General features: G+C 49.7%; 1 protein-coding gene across 3 annotated transcripts in view; it reads left to right on the top strand.

The window, feature by feature from the left end:
* Window positions 1-20,000, top strand: part of afg3l2 (AFG3-like AAA ATPase 2) — a 28,247-nt gene that overhangs the window by 8,126 nt on the left and 121 nt on the right. Inside the window, exons 4-17 of one of the 3 annotated variants that reach the window (XM_079285342.1) lie at window positions 5,449-5,564; window positions 5,663-5,815; window positions 7,874-7,948; window positions 13,525-13,646; window positions 13,728-14,001; window positions 14,710-14,847; window positions 16,755-16,908; window positions 17,290-17,397; window positions 17,500-17,625; window positions 17,715-17,825; window positions 17,944-18,059; window positions 18,195-18,395; window positions 19,181-19,375; window positions 19,562-20,000. The exon at window positions 19,562-20,000 is cut by the window's right edge and continues 121 nt beyond it. In XM_079285342.1, coding sequence (XP_079141468.1) covers window positions 5,449-5,564; window positions 5,663-5,815; window positions 7,874-7,948; window positions 13,525-13,646; window positions 13,728-14,001; window positions 14,710-14,847; window positions 16,755-16,908; window positions 17,290-17,397; window positions 17,500-17,625; window positions 17,715-17,825; window positions 17,944-18,059; window positions 18,195-18,395; window positions 19,181-19,375; window positions 19,562-19,801 — 2,129 coding nt within the window. In that variant the 3' untranslated portion in view covers window positions 19,802-20,000. Of the gene's footprint in view, window positions 1-5,448; window positions 5,565-5,662; window positions 5,816-7,873; window positions 7,949-13,521; window positions 13,647-13,727; window positions 14,002-14,709; window positions 14,848-16,754; window positions 16,909-17,289; window positions 17,398-17,499; window positions 17,626-17,714; window positions 17,826-17,943; window positions 18,060-18,194; window positions 18,396-19,180; window positions 19,376-19,561 lie in introns of all 3 variants that reach the window. The other 2 variants (XM_079285341.1, XM_079285343.1) reach the window with 2 other exon arrangements.

The following is a 20,000-nucleotide window of genomic DNA, read 5'->3' as shown; positions in this document are numbered from 1 at the left end:
ACCCACGACTACCCACGACTACCCACGACTACCCACGACTACCCACGTCTACCCACCACTACGCACGACTACGCACCACTACGCACGACTACCCACGTCTACCCACCACTACGCATGACTACGCACCACTACGCACGACTACCTACGTCTACCCACCACTACCCACGTCTACCCACCACTACGCACGACTACCCACGTCTACCCACCACTACGCACGACTACCCACGACTACCCACGACTACCCACGACTACCCACGACTACCCACGACTACCCACGTCTACCCACCACTACGCACGACTACGCACCACTACGCACGACTACCCACGTCTACCCACCACTACGCATGACTACGCACCACTACGCACGACTACCTACGTCTACCCACCACTACCCACGTCTACCCACCACTACGCACGACTACCTACGTCTACCCACCACTACCCACGTCTACCCACCACTACGCACGACTACCCACCACTACGCACGACTACCTACGTCTACCCACCACTACCCACGTCTACCCACCACTACGCACGACTACGCACCACTACGCACGACTACCTACGTCTACCCACCACTACCCACGTCTACCCACCACTACGCACGACTACGCACCACTACGCACCACTACCCACGACTACCCACGTCTACCCACCACTACGCACGACTACGCACCACTACGCACGACTACCTACGTCTACCCACCACTACCCACGTCTACCCACCACTACGCACGACTACGCACCACTACGCACGACTACCTACGTCTACCCACGACTACCCACGTCTACCCACCACTACGCACGACTACCCACGACTACCTACGTCTACCCACCACTACCCACATCTACCCACCACTACGCACGACTACGCACCACTACGCACGACTACATACGTCTACCCACAACTACCCACGTCTACCCACGACTACCCACGTCTACCCACCACTACCCACGTCTACCCACCACTACGCACCACTACGCACGACTACCCACGACTACCCACGTCTACCCACCACTACGCACGACTACCTACGTCTACCCACCACTACGCACGACTACCCACCACTACGCACGACTACCCACGTCTACCCACCACTACGCACGACTACGCACCACTACGCACGACTACCTACGTCTACCCACCACTACCCACGTCTACCCACCACTACGCACGACTACGCACCACTACGCACGACTACCTACGTCTACCCACCACTACCCACGTCTACCCACCACTACCCACGTCTACCCACCACTACGCACGACTACATACGTCTACCCACCACTACGCACGACTACATACGTCTACCCACCACTACGCACGACTACGCACCACTACGCACGACTACATACGTCTACCCACCACTACGCACGACTACATACGTCTACCCACCACTACGCACGACTACATACGTCTACCCACCACTACGCACGACTACGCACCACTACGCACGACTACATACGTCTACCCACCACTACGCACGACTACCCACGACTACCCACGACTACCCACCACTACGCACGACTACCCACATCTACCCACCACTACCCACGTCTACCCACCACTACGCACGACTACCCACCACTACCCACGACTACCCACCACTACGCACGACTACCCACATCTACCCACATCTACCCACCACTACCCACGTCTACCCACGACTACCCACCACTACGCACGACTACCCACCACTACGCACGACTACGCACCACTACGCACGACTACATACGTCTACCCACCACTACCCACGTCTACCCACCACTACGCACGACTACCCACGACTACCCATGTCTACCCACCACTACCCACGTCTACCCACCACTACGCACGACTACCCACGACTACCCATCACTACGCACGACTACCCACGTCTACCCACCACTACCCACGTCTACCCACCACTACGCACGACTACCCACGACTACCCACGTCTACCCACCACTACGCACGACTACGCACCACTACGCACGACTACCTACGTCTACCCACCACTACGCACGACTACCCACGACTACCCACGACTACCCACGACTACCCACCACTACGCACGACTACCCACATCTACCCACCACTACCCACGTCTACCCACCACTACGCACGACTACCCACGACTACCCACGACTACCCACCACTACCCACGTCTACCCACCACTACGCACGACTACGCACCACTACGCACGACTACCTACGTCTACCCACCACTACCCACGTCTACCCACCACTACGCACGACTACGCACCACTACGCACCACTACCCACGACTACCCACGTCTACCCACCACTACGCACGACTACGCACCACTACGCACGACTACCCACATCTACCCACCACTACCCACGTCTACCCACCACTACGCACGACTACCCACCACTACCCACGACTACCCACCACTACGCACGACTACCCACATCTACCCACATCTACCCACCACTACCCACGTCTACCCACGACTACCCACCACTACGCACGACTACCCACCACTACGCACGACTACGCACCACTACGCACGACTACATACGTCTACCCACCACTACCCACGTCTACCCACCACTACGCACGACTACCCACGACTACCCATGTCTACCCACCACTACCCACGTCTACCCACCACTACGCACGACTACCCACGACTACCCATCACTACGCACGACTACCCACGTCTACCCACCACTACCCACGTCTACCCACCACTACGCACGACTACCCACGACTACCCACGTCTACCCACCACTACGCACGACTACGCACCACTACGCACGACTACCTACGTCTACCCACCACTACGCACGACTACCCACGACTACCCACGACTACCCACGACTACCCACCACTACGCACGACTACCCACATCTACCCACCACTACCCACGTCTACCCACCACTACGCACGACTACCCACCACTACGCACGACTACCTACGTCTACCCACCACTACCCACGTCTACCCACCACTACGCACGACTACGCACCACTACGCACGACTACCTACGTCTACCCACCACTACCCACGTCTACCCACCACTACGCACGACTACGCACCACTACGCACCACTACCCACGACTACCCACGTCTACCCACCACTACGCACGACTACGCACCACTACGCACGACTACCTACGTCTACCCACCACTACCCACGTCTACCCACCACTACGCACGACTACGCACCACTACGCACGACTACCTACGTCTACCCACGACTACCCACGTCTACCCACCACTACGCACGACTACCCACGACTACCTACGTCTACCCACCACTACCCACATCTACCCACCACTACGCACGACTACGCACCACTACGCACGACTACATACGTCTACCCACAACTACCCACGTCTACCCACGACTACCCACGTCTACCCACCACTACCCACGTCTACCCACCACTACGCACCACTACGCACGACTACCCACGACTACCCACGTCTACCCACCACTACGCACGACTACCTACGTCTACCCACCACTACGCACGACTACCCACCACTACGCACGACTACCCACGTCTACCCACCACTACGCACGACTACGCACCACTACGCACGACTACCTACGTCTACCCACCACTACCCACGTCTACCCACCACTACGCACGACTACGCACCACTACGCACGACTACCTACGTCTACCCACCACTACCCACGTCTACCCACCACTACCCACGTCTACCCACCACTACGCACGACTACATACGTCTACCCACCACTACGCACGACTACATACGTCTACCCACCACTACGCACGACTACGCACCACTACGCACGACTACATACGTCTACCCACCACTACGCACGACTACATACGTCTACCCACCACTACGCACGACTACATACGTCTACCCACCACTACGCACGACTACGCACCACTACGCACGACTACATACGTCTACCCACCACTACGCACGACTACCCACGACTACCCACGACTACCCACCACTACGCACGACTACCCACATCTACCCACCACTACCCACGTCTACCCACCACTACGCACGACTACCCACCACTACCCACGACTACCCACCACTACGCACGACTACCCACATCTACCCACATCTACCCACCACTACCCACGTCTACCCACGACTACCCACCACTACGCACGACTACCCACCACTACGCACGACTACGCACCACTACGCACGACTACATACGTCTACCCACCACTACCCACGTCTACCCACCACTACGCACGACTACCCACGACTACCCATGTCTACCCACCACTACCCACGTCTACCCACCACTACGCACGACTACCCACGACTACCCATCACTACGCACGACTACCCACGTCTACCCACCACTACCCACGTCTACCCACCACTACGCACGACTACCCACGACTACCCACGTCTACCCACCACTACGCACGACTACGCACCACTACGCACGACTACCTACGTCTACCCACCACTACGCACGACTACCCACGACTACCCACGACTACCCACGACTACCCACCACTACGCACGACTACCCACATCTACCCACCACTACCCACGTCTACCCACCACTACGCACGACTACCCACGACTACCCACGACTACCCACCACTACGCACGACTACCCACATCTACCCACCACTACCCACGTCTACCCACCACTACCCACGTCTACCCACCACTACGCACGACTACCCACATCTACCCACGACTACCCACGTCTACCCACCACTACGCACGACTACCCACGACTACCCACGACTACCCACGACTACCCACGTCTACCCACCACTACCCACGTCTACCCACGACTACCCACCACTACGCACGACTACCCACGACTACCCACCATTACCCACGTCTACCCACCACTACGCACGACTACATACGTCTACCCACCACTACGCACGACTACCCACGACTACCCACGACTACCCACGACTACCCACGACTACCCACGTCTACCCACCACTACCCACGTCTACCCACCACTACCCACGACTACCCACGACTACCCACGTCTACCCACCACTACCCACCACTACGCACCACTACTCACGACTACCCACCACTACCCACCACTACCCACGACTACCCACGTCTACCCACCACTACCCACGTCTACCCACCACTACGCACGACTACCCACGACTACCCACGACTACCCACGTCTACCCACCACTACCCACCACTACCCACCACTACCCACGACTACGCACGTCTACGCACGACTACCTACGTCTACCCACCACTACGCACGTCTACCCACGACTACCCACGACTACCCACGACTACCCACGTCTACCCACCACTACCCACGTCTACCCACGACTACCCACCACTACGCACGACTACCCACGTCTACCCACGACTACCCACCACTACCCACGTCTACCCACCACTACCCACCACTACCCACGACTACGCACGTCAATGCACGACTACGCACGACTACCCACGGATTATTGTTTGTTTCTTTGTCTTTTCTCAGAGGCCAACGCTCAGAGATCTTCTGGGAAGACAGCAGGAGGTGGTGGTGGAGGAGGAGGAGATGGAAAACGAGGAGGCCGTAAGGAGGAGTCCCACTGGTACAGCCGTCTGCAGAAGGTAAGTGTGACTCTGGCTTCACCTGTTGAGGTGCTGCTCAGCTCTCACCTGTGCTCACCTGGTGGTGTGAAGCTCATGTCAGGTTTTGTCTGTTTCAGGGGGATGTTCCCTGGGATGATAAAGAGTTTCGGATGTACTTCCTGAGCGGAGCAGCGTTCTGGACCACCGTCACCTATTTTTTCTTCTTCAGGGACGGAGGACGGGAGGTCACATGGAAGGACTTTGTCAACAACTACCTGTCCAAAGCAGTGGTGAGGACACTTTAATCACCATTAATCATCGGATCTCTTTAAAGTCACTCTATTGTCCCTCTCTGACCTGCTCACCTACATTTGAGTCTGTTAACTTGATAGAAGGAATATGACTTTGTTAGATTTCTTAATATTGGTAATCTATAAACCAGTTTGTTTACAGACCTCTGAATCTGAATTGATTTTGGTTAATCTCAGTTCATTTATTTTCTTTTAACCTGACGTTCTGCTGATTTTTGTGAATCCAAGTTATTCTGCTTCGTGAACACGTTTTAGAACTTGTTTATAGGACCTTGTTAAATTTGACACCATAACTCAGATCTTTTTAAAAACTACATTCTTGTGTAACAGTGCTTCTACATATATAATATATATATATATATATATATATATATATTAGTGGTGTCACGGATCACGGATCGATCCGTGATCCGTTCGGATCAGCCCTCAGGGTTCGGATCACTTGTGAACCGCGGATCAATCGAGTATTTTTTTTCTTCTTTTTTTTTTACAGTGTAATCATCATAGTGTGTAATAAAGTTCTACTGCTGCTGTTCCTTTTCAAGTAACAAGTCCCCGAATATCAATGCAGAGTGTCAGTGAACAGATATAAAGCAGTAGTGTGTTCAGTGAAGGAGCAGCTTAGAAGCATTTAACGGTGACGTCATGGCGAGCGGAGGAGCTTGAGAAGCCGCGGCGTCATTTAAGTCGCAAGTTTGGGAACATTTTGTCTTCCCTGTAACGTATAATGACGGATGAGGGTGGTGGACAAAGCGTTACGGTATGTAGGCGTTATTTAAAGAGAGACACACGACAACGGCAAAACGTCGGCATGTCCACACATGAAGAGACACCATCCCGTCTGTCAGCGACGGGGACACTCCGGTGTAGAAAACAAAGGATTTCTAAATCTGGTTAAAATGCTTGAGCCACGCTACGAAATCCACTCACGCACCCACTTCAGTGTGAAGCTGTTCCAGACCTCTATGAGAAGGACAAGACTGCAGAGACCGCTTTCACCACGGCGGAGTGATTCTTAGTCCGGTGCTGTAGACACGCCCCCTCTGTGAGAGTCACACAGACACACACCTGGGGCAGGTGCTGTAGACACGCCCCCTCTGTGAGAGTCACACAGACACACACCTGGTTCAGGTGCTGTAGACACGCCCCCTCTGTGAGAGTCACACAGACACACACCTGGGGCAGGTGCTGTAGACACGCCCCCTCTGTGAGAGTCACACAGACACACACCTGGTTCAGGTGCTGTAGACACGCCCCCTCTGTGAGAGTCACACACACACACACCTGGTTCAGGTGCTGTAGACACGCCCCCTCTGTGAGAGTCACACACACACACACCTGGTTCAGGTGCTGTAGACACGCCCCCTCTGTGAGAGTCACACACACACACACCTGGTTCAGGTGCTGTAGACACGCCCCCTCTGTGAGAGTCACACACACACACACCTGGTTCAGGTGCTGACAGAAGCATCAGAGTGAAGCTAGACAGGCCCAATAATATTCCAGTCACCACAGAAAGGTCGACCCTCTCCCCAGACAATGGAGATATTCTCATCTTTTTGAAAATAATGTCACAGTAATGTAACATTATTGTGTATTTGAATGACCTGACAGGAAGTAAACACAGACCCAAGTTGTTGCTGAGCAGTTCAGTTCAGTGTAAACAGTGGAAGCTAGCTCACTGGCTGTTTCTTTCTTTCAGTATTGATGAAAGGACGAGGATATCAGAATTGAGTATTCTTGAATGTTTTATTTTTATTTATTTATTAAATTTTGTTTCAAATTGGACATCTTCAATATTTTTGTTTTCATGTAAGGCTATAGCCCAAAGTTCTTTGCTTTAAGCGTTCTTGAAGTTCTTTAATTAATAAATGGAAAGCAAAGTTATATTTGTTTCCTCCCCTTTTCTTTGTTGATCCGAAAAATGATCCGAACCGTGACTCCTGAACCGTGATCCGAACCGAACCGTGAGGTTTGTGATCTGTGACACCCCTAATATATACATATATAACAGCAGGTGTTTGTTTTGTTCACCAGGTTGACCGGTTAGAGGTGGTCAACAAGCGGTACGTTAAAGTGTTCTTCGCTCCAGGGAAGACGCCGGTGGACGGGGTGAGTTAATAATTTACTTATTATTTTGAATGTCTCTTTATTTGACTTACTCTCAGGCTCATTTCCGGCCCTAGGACTCGACGAACCATTCGGCCTACAACCCCATTCGGACGTAAGCGTCTTTTGGGTGATTGTCAGAGAAAGATTAGGGATACAAACGGAGCCCCCAAAAATAGGCAGGGCCCGGGTTCCTATGACATCTAGGTCCGTGTTATACGCAGGCGCAGGCCTTTCGGATCGGACCTACGGCAGCCGAGTAATAAATTGACAAAGTTTCGGAAGATGGCCGGGGTCAATTGGGACCAATTGGGACAATTGATGGCCACCTCGGCGGGATTCAGGATTGACATTTTAAACTGCAGTATCTCCTCAACTGTTCAACATCCCGCCCTCAAACGTAGATATCTTGGACCAGCGTTAAATTGTACGGAAACAATGTTTTGGGACCAAAGTTGCCATTTGGTCAGTATGGTTGGGGCACATGAAAATTTCATTATAATGTAGTCGGAATGACACTTTCTGAGTTGTAAATAAACTGACATTTGACCTGGAAGATCTCCACAACCCTTTGGGCTAGGAAGCTGACATTTGGACTGTACCATCATCTTAAAGTATAGATCCACTGGTATAAATAATTGCCCCAACTCAAATTCTTTGAAATCTCAGGCAAAGTAAGGCAATGGCATTGATTTTGCCCAAAAGTCAAACTCGTCCAATTTGCTTGAAACGTTGCATACCTGTTAGACTGTTCCCAGGTATGCTCCCTCATAAGTTTCAGCCTCCGAGACCAAAGCAATTTGAGAGATTTTTTGAGAGAGATGGGTATCTATTATGTCATATTGGTTGGGATGATTGGCCTACATGGTCAGCCCATCAGCTGTAGTTGAAATGGCCCTTTTTCAGTTATAAGGGATATAAGTTCCCTTATAATCCAAAAAGGGCCATTTGGAGGAGCTTTTTGTCCTGGAAATGGCAGTTCCCTTTTAACTAAAAAGGTAATTTCAACTACATTTGTTGGGGCTCTCGGTTCAGCCAAAAATCCCAACCCAAAAGGCAGTAATTGTCCCGGTTTTGCCATTTTAGCATCTTCACCACATATGATGCAATTTGATCGAAATGAGCTACAGCCACCAAACTTGAGACACAGGGTCTGTGGCTTCATTTGAACACACACAGCAAGTTTTGTGAGGCTAGCACTCGGGCTGCAACAACGAATCGAGAAAAATCGATTATTAAAATAGTTTTCATTATCGATTATCAAATTTCAAATCAATAAGTTGCGGAGTATAAAAAATAAAACTAGAAAAAGCATTTCCTGCTGAAAATGCGTTGGAATGCTGAAAACTGAAATTAATCGCAAAAACATTGCTGAAAATAGATATCCAATTCAAAAACAAATTGCAAAAAGCTTAATAATTCAAAAAGTTTAAAGATTACAAACATGAAAAGTCAAATCACACCTCTCCTGAAAGAGCTGAACATTTTGACATTTGAACAGTTTCTGTGGCTTAAAAAAATTCATCAGTGGTGATATTTGTAGTAGTATAAGTTGTAGTAGAAGTGTTATTAGTAGAAGTATTAGCAGCATTAGAATAAGTACTAGTAGTAGTAGTCGTGATATTTGTAGTACTAGTACTAGTTGTAGTAGAAGTATTATTAGTAGTAGAAGTATTAGTAATTAGAAGAAGACGTAGTATCAGTAGTCGTAGTATTTAATATCACAGTAGTAGTAGTAGTAGTAATAGTAATGGCAGTAGAAGATGTAGCAGTAGTAGTAGTACTAGTAGCAGTCGTACTAATAGCTGTAGTAGTATTACTACTTTTAGTAGCATGAATAGCAGTCGTAGTAGTAGCAGTTGTCATATAAGTAATAGTAGTCGTGGTAGTAATAGCAGTAGTGGTAGTAATAATATTGATGTAGCAGCAATAGCAGTAGCAGTAATAGTAGCAACAGCAAAAGTTATAGTAGAAGTAGCAGTAGTAGTAATACTATATTAGCAGCAGCAGTAGTAGTTGTCACAGTATTAGTAAGAGCATTCATTTTTTGAATAAAAAAGCCTAATTTTGAGCTTGTTTAAATACAGTTCATCCATGGGGCTTTTATTTTGAAAGGGTGGTGCTGGGTGGGGGGGAGAGGGGGAGAGGAGACATAATCATCATGTTTGACACACAAACAGAGGTTATTAAATGCCTGGCTTCATCACAAGCATTTCAATTAGAATTCACTCTTTGGGGCTTTTATTTTGAAATGGGGTGTGTGTGTATGTGGGGGTCCTCTAAAAGTCTCTAAGACCTGAATGACTGTATGAGAGAGAGACACAGACAGAGAGAGAGAAGAAAGAATTAGTGAGAGAGAGAGAGAGAGAGAGAGAGAGAGAGAGAGAGAGAGAGAGAAGAAAGAATTTGTGAGAGAGAGAGAGAGAGAGGCAGAGAGCGAGCAAGAGAGAGGCTCTGATATCTCTGGCAAACTTTCTCATTTGGAGATTGTCCGATGTTTTATCTTTTACAGCTTACATGACTGTTGTCCTGCTCTGCCATGTCTTTCCTCACCTCTCCCTCTTGTGTCACGGTGTGTGTAAATGTCACTCGAATCAGGAAACTTATCAGAATACTCATGTCTGATTGGCCGAGATGCAACACGTAACAGCTGCAACAAATCATGTGTGCGGCTTTTATTTTAAAATGGGGTGTATGTGTGTGTGTGTGTGTGTGTGTGTGGGGGGGGGGGGGGGGGGGTGGAGGAGGGGGGAAAGACCTCTAGTGCAGGGGTTCTTAACCTTTTTGACCTCGGGGCCCAACTTTTCAAGTACAAAGTGTCCCGGGGCCCACTCTGACTATATGCATCAAAAGTGTCAGACAACCTGTAGGTCATACAGAAACAGAGCAGTGGGCCTTTGGAGTCAGTACAAATTTAAGATTTTTGTCCGCATAAAATAAAAAAGTATCTTTCAGTATAAATAACTGCCGGTGGCTGTATCTGTACAGGTAAAGGACAGTATAGGGCTGTAACTACACTATCAGTGAACAACTGCCTCACATTTGAAGAAGATTGGACAAAGTATGACCGTTCTACAGAGTTTCTTCATGAAGAGATCCAGGCGGAGCTCTAAAAGGACATTTGGAGACCCAAATGGACACTTGGTACCCACATGATATTCTGACACACTAAAGGTGTTTCTCCCTTTATATTTTGATATTATATTATTTTCCTTTTATTTTTAGCCTTTACAAATTGCAAAAACTATGTATATATGGTGGAAGACGTGGTGTGTGAGTAGCGGACTTGCTGTGCTTAATGGCTGCGACCGAGCGCACGATCGAGAATGAGAATAGCTCAGTTACGCAAACGTTGGTTGACGGCTTATGGAAGAGGAGGATAAGGTTTGTACTATAAGTACCAGCGTTTTCTGAAGGCAGTAGCTCCATGCTAACATCCGCTAGCACGTTGTCGGGTCTGTAATGTGTCTTTTTCCGTCTAAATGCTGCAAGATACGACTTGCAGCGGTTATGGCGACTTTGGACAGTGTGTGTGTGGGCTCCTTTTGTGGAGAAACCATAAGAAATGAAAGAAAATAGATGATTTCTTTGCAAAGATGAGGATTTTGGGCATGCTGGGATACCAAACACGGACATGTTTTGTGACGTATTTGCGCAAACAAGCCGTAGGAACGGAAGGGGAGGGGATCGAGGATGCCGGTGTTGAACAGGCAAAAACCCTTGTTCAATAAATGAGATGATAGAATGTGATGATCACAAAGACATTTATTATCATGTGTATGTAAACCTGCATACACAACAAGAAGCCCAACAGACGTTCCCACGAGCGTTGGATGTTTCGTCGCTACGTGTCTCTTTAGTTTTGAAGGCTTCAGAGCTTCGTTTGATAGCATTAGCTCACATTCCACACACTGAGCCCTCGGCTCTGCCTCGTTGCCTCCGTTCACAAAGCCGTACTTAAGAAAGTCAGGGTTGTACTTGCGCACACATTTAGACTTTTGGGGGGTATGGCACTACTGTCGTCTTCATTTTTTCTTTTTAATAACTTATCCATAACTTTCGCTACAGGCTAGCGGCTAGCTGAGTGTCTTCTTCTGCTTATTGCAGCTTGTTAAACAACTGACTGACGCATTACCGCCACCAGGTGGTGGGAAGCTGTATTGTAACTGAGTGTCTCATGGATAACAGTGATATCTCTGGTGTCTTCAATTGATAACCTATGCAGTCCCGCGGCCCTCGCGGCCCACAGGTGCAAAACTGAACGTTTTTCGCGGCCCTCTAGGTGGCGCTCGCGGCCCAATCATGGGCCGCGGCCCTATGGTTAAGAATCACTGCTCTAAAGATCCCTAAGACCTGAATGACTGTATGAGAGACAGAGAGAGAGGGAGAGGAGTGTATGTGCGCGTGTGTCTGTGAGTCTGTGTGTTCATCAACATCACTAATTGGCTCAATCGTTAACACCTGTGTGCCTGAAGCCATTTGAAAATATTCTCCATAGAGATCCTATTGAAAATAAAAAGCTTAATAATTCAACAAGTTTAAAGGTTAGAAATATAAAAAGTCATAGCACACCTCTGGTGAAAGAGCTGAACATTTTAATAGTTCAACGGTTTCTGTAGCTTAAAAAATGAAGGAGAAGAAGAGGTGCGACGGAAGAAATAGAAGAAGTTGAATAAAGATTCGAAGAACAATTGGAATTTATTGTTGGAATGCTGAACAGCATTCCAACAATAAAAAAGAGCGGAGCAGAGCGGAGGTAGAGGAAAGACCGTCGGAGAGACCCGTTGTTCTGAAACACATGGCGGAGGCAGAGAAATCAGTACGACCTAATGGCGTGTTCACACCAAACGTCAGTCTCGCCGGGACTATTTGTGTTCAGTCGCGCTGGAGAGGGGGCGGGGCTTATCACCCTGAAATCCGTTCAACTGTCCACCATCAACCGTGGAAAAAACAACTTATTTCTGCTTAGTACGTGTTGTGGAAGTCACAGATATCCCGGGAAACTAAACGCCGTCATGTCAGGTTCATAACATAGTCCAGAGGAGCTCCGTGAATTTTATCGAGGTGTATTCACTGTGTCTAGCAAGCCACACGTTGCTGTTTAGCTCGGATGGGTCGGTGCTACGCTATGCTAACATTGTAGCAGCTCCACATACGGCAGCGTCTATTCATTGTTTGTACCATATGGTTTACACACACACATTTATACACACAGTTTGGTCCGCTCTCTATTGATATGAGGTATGTAGAGCTCTGGGTGAACACAGACGGCTTGACAGGTTAGCGTTAGCTCGTTAATAACAGTAGTAAAGCAGGGGTGGTATAGTTTGCAAGACTAAAGACACGTTTTTATTCACTCGCCTTTTTTGTCCCATTAATATCCGATTCATTGATTAATCGAAAAAATAATTGCCCGATTAATCGATTATTAAAATAATCGTTAGTTGCAGCTCAAGGATGCAGTCAGTTTCCATAAGATGATCAAAGACGGAGGGCTTGATGCACCAACTGACCAACCAATCATCTACTGGCTGCTGAATGAAGCAGGAGGCTCAGGCTGTCTTTGTCTCTTTCAGCAGTATGTGTGGTTCAACATTGGCAGTGTGGACACGTTTGAGAGGAATCTGGAGACGGCTCAGTACGAGCTCGGCATCGAGGGAGAGAACAAACTACCGGTGGTTTATTCCACCGAGAGTGATGGGTGGGGAACGTTGGATTCACCACACAGCACTGGTTTATACCTGGTTGGAGGTTTCCACTCTAATGTTTCCTTCCTCCTCAGCACCTTCCTACTGAGCATGCTCCCCACGGTGCTCATCATTGGCTTCCTGCTGTTCATGCTGCGGCGGGGCCCGGCGGGGGCGGGGCGTCCCGGCCGGGGGATGGGCGGGTTGTTCAGCGTCAGCGAGACGACAGCGAAGATACTGAAGGACGAGATCGACGTGAAGTTCAAAGACGTGGCGGGCTGCGAGGAGGCCAAGCTGGAGATCATGGAGTTCGTCAACTTCCTGAAGAACCCCAAACAGTACGAGGACCTGGGCGCCAAAATCCCCAAGGTGAGGGCGGGGTCTAGATCCCCACGGTGAGGGCGGGGTCTAGATCCCCACGGTGAGGGCGGGGTCTAGATCCCCACGGTGAGGGCGGGGTCTAGATCCCCACGGTGAGGGCGGGGTCTGGATCCCCCAAGGTGAGGGCGGGGTCTAGATCCCCCACGGTCTAGATCCCCCACGGTGAGGGCGGGGTCTAGATCCCCAAGGTGAGGGCGGGGTCTAGATCCCCATGGTGAGGGCGGGGTCTAGATCCCCCAGGTGAGGGCGGGGTCTAGATCCCCCACGGTGAGGGCGGGGTCTAGATCCCCAAGGTGAGGGCGGGGTCTAGATCCCCAAGGTGAGGGCGGGGTCTAGATCCCCAAGGTGAGGGCGGGGTCTAGATCCCCACGGTGAGGGCGGGGTCTAGATCCGCCAAGGTGAGGGCGGGGTCTGGATCCCCACGGTGAGGGCAGGGTCTAGATCCCCCATGGTGAGGGCGGGGTCTGGATCCCCACGGTGAGGGCGGGGTCTAGATCCCCCAAGGTGAGGGCGGGGTCTGGATCCCCAAGGTGAGGGCGGAGTCTGGATCCCCATGGTGAGGGCGGGGTCTGGATCCCCAAGGTGAGAGCTGGGACCAGGTTGGGACGAGGCTGGTTTGGACCTCTAAGGTGAGGCTGGGACCGGGACCTCTGAGGAGATGGTTCAGAAGTTAATGATGGTTTATCATGTGTGTAGGGAGCCATCCTGACGGGTCCTCCAGGAACAGGAAAGACTCTTTTGGCCAAAGCAACGGCCGGTGAGGCCAATGTGCCGTTTATTACCGTCAACGGCTCCGAGTTCCTGGAGATGTTTGTGGGCGTCGGCCCCGCCAGGGTGAGGAACACACACACACACTGTTTAACTGTCTTTGTTAATCATTATTTTAAGTGTCTGAAATCACAACAGAATGTCTCCAACGAGCCAAAAGCAGATTTGAACACAATCATTCATAACGTGATGGCCGATCGATGGCTCAATCTGCTTTGACCTCCACGCTCAACAGATTAATCTGACGTATAGAGCTCTGTTGTTCTTAAACACGTCAGCTGTCAGCTGTGGACTGAAGAGGATGTTTGATTGAGGCGGACTCGTTGGACTCCAGTGATTGGTTGATGGAGATGGAAACAGATTGTGATGAAGCAAAAACCTTCACTACAGAGTCGACATTTACAAATGTCACCTGATTGAGTTCAGTTTGGAAGTTTACTGACAAGGAAAAGAAAATAAGTAAATATTTAAATTCACAAAAACATAAACGATACAATAGCTCTATTACATAATAACTAGTGCTGGGCAACAATTAACATGTTCAATCTCATTGTTATGCACAAAGTTTAATAATGAATTCTAAAATAGTGTATTGTGCACTTTTATTTTAAAGTGAAGAGAATACTGCTGCTAACAACAACCTGATGTGTTTAAAGTGTTTACAAACCAAATGTTATTGACCCTTTGTTCATTGAGCAGTACTTTCAAAATAAAAGTGCACAATACACTACTTTTGAATTCATTATTGAACTTTGCCATAACAATGAGATTAATCGCGAAAAATCCATGCGATTAATCTCGATTAAATATATTAATCGTTGCCCAGCACTACTTATTATACATATTACAAACAAAACACTTAAAAACTCAAATAATAATTTAAATGAATCATTTCTTTCTTTGGTATTTAGGTCACACACATATGCAACGCTGATTTCCGTAATATGTGTGGTTTTTGTTCTAAATGTACGTTGGTACATAGAGGGTGATAAGAAGCCGTTAGAAAGCCGTTAGAAAAGTCACTGAACGGACGGGAAAAGTGATTTAACAAGGAGGATGGATACGGTTTTGTTATTTTAGCACCTGGCCGATATAGGCACAAGTTCTTACGGTGTGTTCAAGGTGTGTTCAAGGTGTGATTCATTAAAGACGTATGGACCATCAGTACAAGACTACAGCCGGGATGCTACAACTACTAATAATACTTCTATGACAACTTCTACTACTACAAATATCACTACTGCTGCTACTACTACTTATTCTAATGCTACGAATACTTCTACGACTAATAATACTTCTACTACAACTCCAACTTCTACTACTACAAATATCACCACTGATGAAATTCTTTAAGCCACAGAAACCGTTGGAATATCAAAATGTTCAGCTCTTTCAGGAGAGGTGTGATTTGTAATCTTTCAACTTTTTGAATTATTCAGCTTTTTGCAATTTGTTTTGAATTGGATATCTATTTTCAGAAATGTTTTTGCGATTCCTTTCAGCTTTCAGCATTCCAACGCATTTTCAGCAGGAAATGCATTTTCTAGTTGATCATAATCTAGTAAACCAGTATGTGTGAGTTAAAATAAGAAGTACTTTGTTGTCCTGCAAGGACCTTTGTTCTGAGAGAGATAAGGACCTGAAGCGTTGTAATTAAATGAAACTTCTAAATCTTTCCAGGAACTGTCTGAGTTTATAGAGGAATTAAGTATCGAACACGAGCTTTCACTGTTTGAGACTACTATAGTAATCTGTTGTATTTTCTGTAACTAAGCAACCAATCTACTTCCTGTTTACGCCGGCACCATCGCGCCCGGTGTACGTAAAGAGTCGCGTGATGTTTGTTTTCAGGCTCGTTAGTCTGGACGTAGATCATTTAGAACACGATGCTGTATTAGTGTGGTTGTAGCCTAAATTTAAACGCATTCAGCTGTGGTGGGTTGACCTTTAACCTGATGTCACTTCCTGTGCAGGTCAGAGATCTGTTCGTCATGGCGAGGAAGAACGCTCCCTGCATCCTCTTCATCGACGAGATCGACGCCGTGGGACGGAAGCGAGGACGAGGAAACTTCGGAGGACAGAGCGAGCAGGAGAACACGCTGAACCAGCTGCTGGTGGAGATGGACGGTGGGTGACGACGATTGCCTTTCACGCCGCGTTAGTCCCGCCCTGAGGTGCTGATTGGCTCTCTAGTGTCCACCAGGGGGCGACTCCTCTGGTTGTATAGAAGTCTATAGAAAATGACTCTACTTCTCTCTTGATTTATTACCTCAGTAAACATTGTAAACATGAGTTTATGTCTCAATCTCTAGTTTCAAGTCTTCTTCAATACAGCATGATGTTCATTTAGTACATTATGGTCCATTTAGAGTCACACAGACCATAAAGCAGGGGATGCTTTAGGGCGGGGCTACACGCTGATTGACAGGTCTCTAATATTAAAGACGTGCTCTTCATTAAAGGTCACAGTCATGTGATCTTTACGTCTCACTCTTCTCTGGGCTTTAGGGTTCAACACGGCGACCAACGTCGTGGTTCTAGCAGGAACCAACAGACCCGACATCCTGGACCCGGCTCTCATGAGACCCGGACGCTTCGACAGACAGATCTACATCGGTGAGGAACGATGCATAGCTGAGTCTGATCTATCGTTCCTAGAATAATAAGAACTTGATGAGTGCATGAAAACAATAGAAACCGTTTGTTTCTGTGTCTCAGGTCCTCCTGATATCAAAGGTCGAGCGTCCATCTTTAAAGTCCACCTGCGTCCTCTGAAGCTGGAGGTGGACTTGGACAAAGACGCTCTGGCCAGGAAGATGGCTGCCCTCACACCTGGATTCTCAGGTAAGCCCGCCGCATGAATTCACCCTTCCATCAAACCGCCGCCCCCCTCGACCTCACTGGGTTTCCTCTCCCTGCTCTCGGTCTGTCAGGTGCCGACATCGCCAACGTCTGCAACGAGGCGGCGCTGATCGCCGCTCGCCACCTTTCAGACGCCATCAACCAAAAGCACTTTGAGCAGGCCATCGAGAGAGTGATCGGAGGTGAGAGCTGAGCTCGGATAACAATCACGAGTAAAACTTTACTCACACTGTGACGGTTAACCATCAAAAAGCTCCACGTTGTGATGGAGTCCCGTCGGTGACCGTGTTCGTGTTGCAGGTCTGGAGAAGAAGACTCAGGTCCTGCAGCCGGAGGAGAAGAAGACGGTGGCGTATCACGAGGCCGGTCACGCCGTGGCAGGATGGTTCCTGGAGCACGCCGACCCTCTGCTGAAGGTCACGCTTCCTGTTCTTCCTCCTCGTACAGGTTCATGATCCCCGTAATACCCATGAGCCTCAGCTGCTGCGGTGAAAGCGGGTGAGCGTTTGATCGCTGACCGTGTGTGACGGAGCGTGTTGTTACCTGTGCAGGTGTCCATCATCCCCAGAGGGAAGGGGCTAGGTTACGCTCAGTACCTCCCCAAAGAGCAGTACCTGTACACCGAGGAGCAGCTGCTGGACCGCATGTGTATGACTCTGGGAGGCCGAGTCTCCGAGGAGATCTTCTTCGGACGGATCACCACCGGAGCTCAGGACGACCTCCGGAAGGTCACGCAGAGCGCCTACGCACAGGTCAGAGGTCACGCAGAGACGTCCTCTCACAGGTCAGAGGTCACGCAGAGACGTCCTCTCACAGGTCACGCAGAGACGTCCTCTAACAGGTCAGAGGTCACGCCATCTCACAGGTCAGAGGTCACGTAGAGGCGTCATCTCACAGGTCAGAGGTCACGTAGAGACGTCCTCTCAGAGGTCACGCAGAGACGTCCTCCCAGAGGTCACGCAGAGACGTCCTCCCACGGGTCAGAGGTCACGCAGAGACGTCCTCCCACGGGTCAGAGGTCACGCAGAGACGTCCTCTCACGGGTCAGAGGTCACGCAGAGACGTCCTCTCACGGGTCAGAGGTCACGCAGAGACGTCCTCTCACGGGTCAGAGGTCACGCAGAGACGTCCTCTCACGGGTCAGAGGTCACGCAGAGCGCCTACGCACAGGTCAGAGGTCACGCAGAGACTTATTCTCACAGGTCAGAGGTCACGCAGAGACGTCCTCTCACAGGTCACGCAGAGACGTCCTCTAACAGGTCAGAGGTCACGCAGAGACGTCCTCTCACGGGTCAGAGGTCACGCAGAGCGCGTATGCACAGGTCATGAACGGTTTCATTGACGCTGAATCAGTGAATTGTTTCGACTTGGCGGTGTTGATTAAGTTGATTAAGTGTGGCAGCAGCAGAAGGAAGGAGCTGGTTTCTCTCCTTCACACCTCGAGTGAAGCAGCCTCACAGAAGAAGCTCTTTGTTAAACCTGCATCAAATAGAATTCTTGTTCCTGTTCCTGTCTGACCTCCTGGTTTCTGCTGCAGATCGTTCAGTTCGGGATGAATGCGAAGGTGGGCCAGGTGTCCTTCGACCTCCCCCGGCAGGGTGAGATGGTTCTGGAGAAACCGTATAGTGAAGCCACGGCTCGTCTCATCGACACCGAGGTTCGAATTCTCATCGCCGAGGCGCACAAGAGAACCCACCGACTGCTGAGTGACAAGAGGCCCGAGGTGGAGAAGGTACCGAGATGGTTCCGATGCTGTTTTTTGTTCTACATACATGTGAGAGAAAGGGGGCAGGTAGAACCCAAACGAGCAGGGTTCTAGGTCATTCTCCATCTGATGGAACCAGCACTGACTGGTAGAACCCTTCCCTCCAGATCAGGGTTCTGACCCTGTTCTCTGTGTTCCCACGTCGTCCTGCAGGTGGCGCTGCGGCTGCTGGAGAAGGAGGTTCTGGATAAGAGCGACATGGTGGAGCTGCTGGGAAAACGTCCGTTCGTGGAGAAGTCGACGTACGAGGACTTTGTGGAGGGAACCGGAGGCATGGACGAGGACACCACACTGCCGGAGGGTCTGAAGGACTGGAACCAGGAGAGGAAGGACACGGAGGAGAGCCCGGAGGAGCAGGTGGCCCGCCAGATCTCTGGAGGAATGCCTTTCTAGAACCCTGTGATGGATTCTGACCCATCACCCTCACATGTATCTCTAATATCATCCACTCCCCGAATACAGCTTTTCTTTGAGCCACCTTCCTTTACCGACCCACCCACCAGAACTTTGATTATCTAGAGTTCTCCATCTTGGTGGCGGAGAACCCTCACTGACCACCTCATAGTTCTAGAACCTCGTGGAACCATCACAC

This window comes from Melanostigma gelatinosum, assembly GCF_949748355.1.
Source record: "Melanostigma gelatinosum genome assembly, chromosome: 15".
In the NCBI taxonomy this organism is placed as follows: domain Eukaryota; kingdom Metazoa; phylum Chordata; class Actinopteri; order Perciformes; family Zoarcidae; genus Melanostigma; species Melanostigma gelatinosum.
The sequence above is the reverse complement of the archived record's forward strand: the minus strand, read 5'-3'. Positions and strand labels throughout refer to the sequence as shown.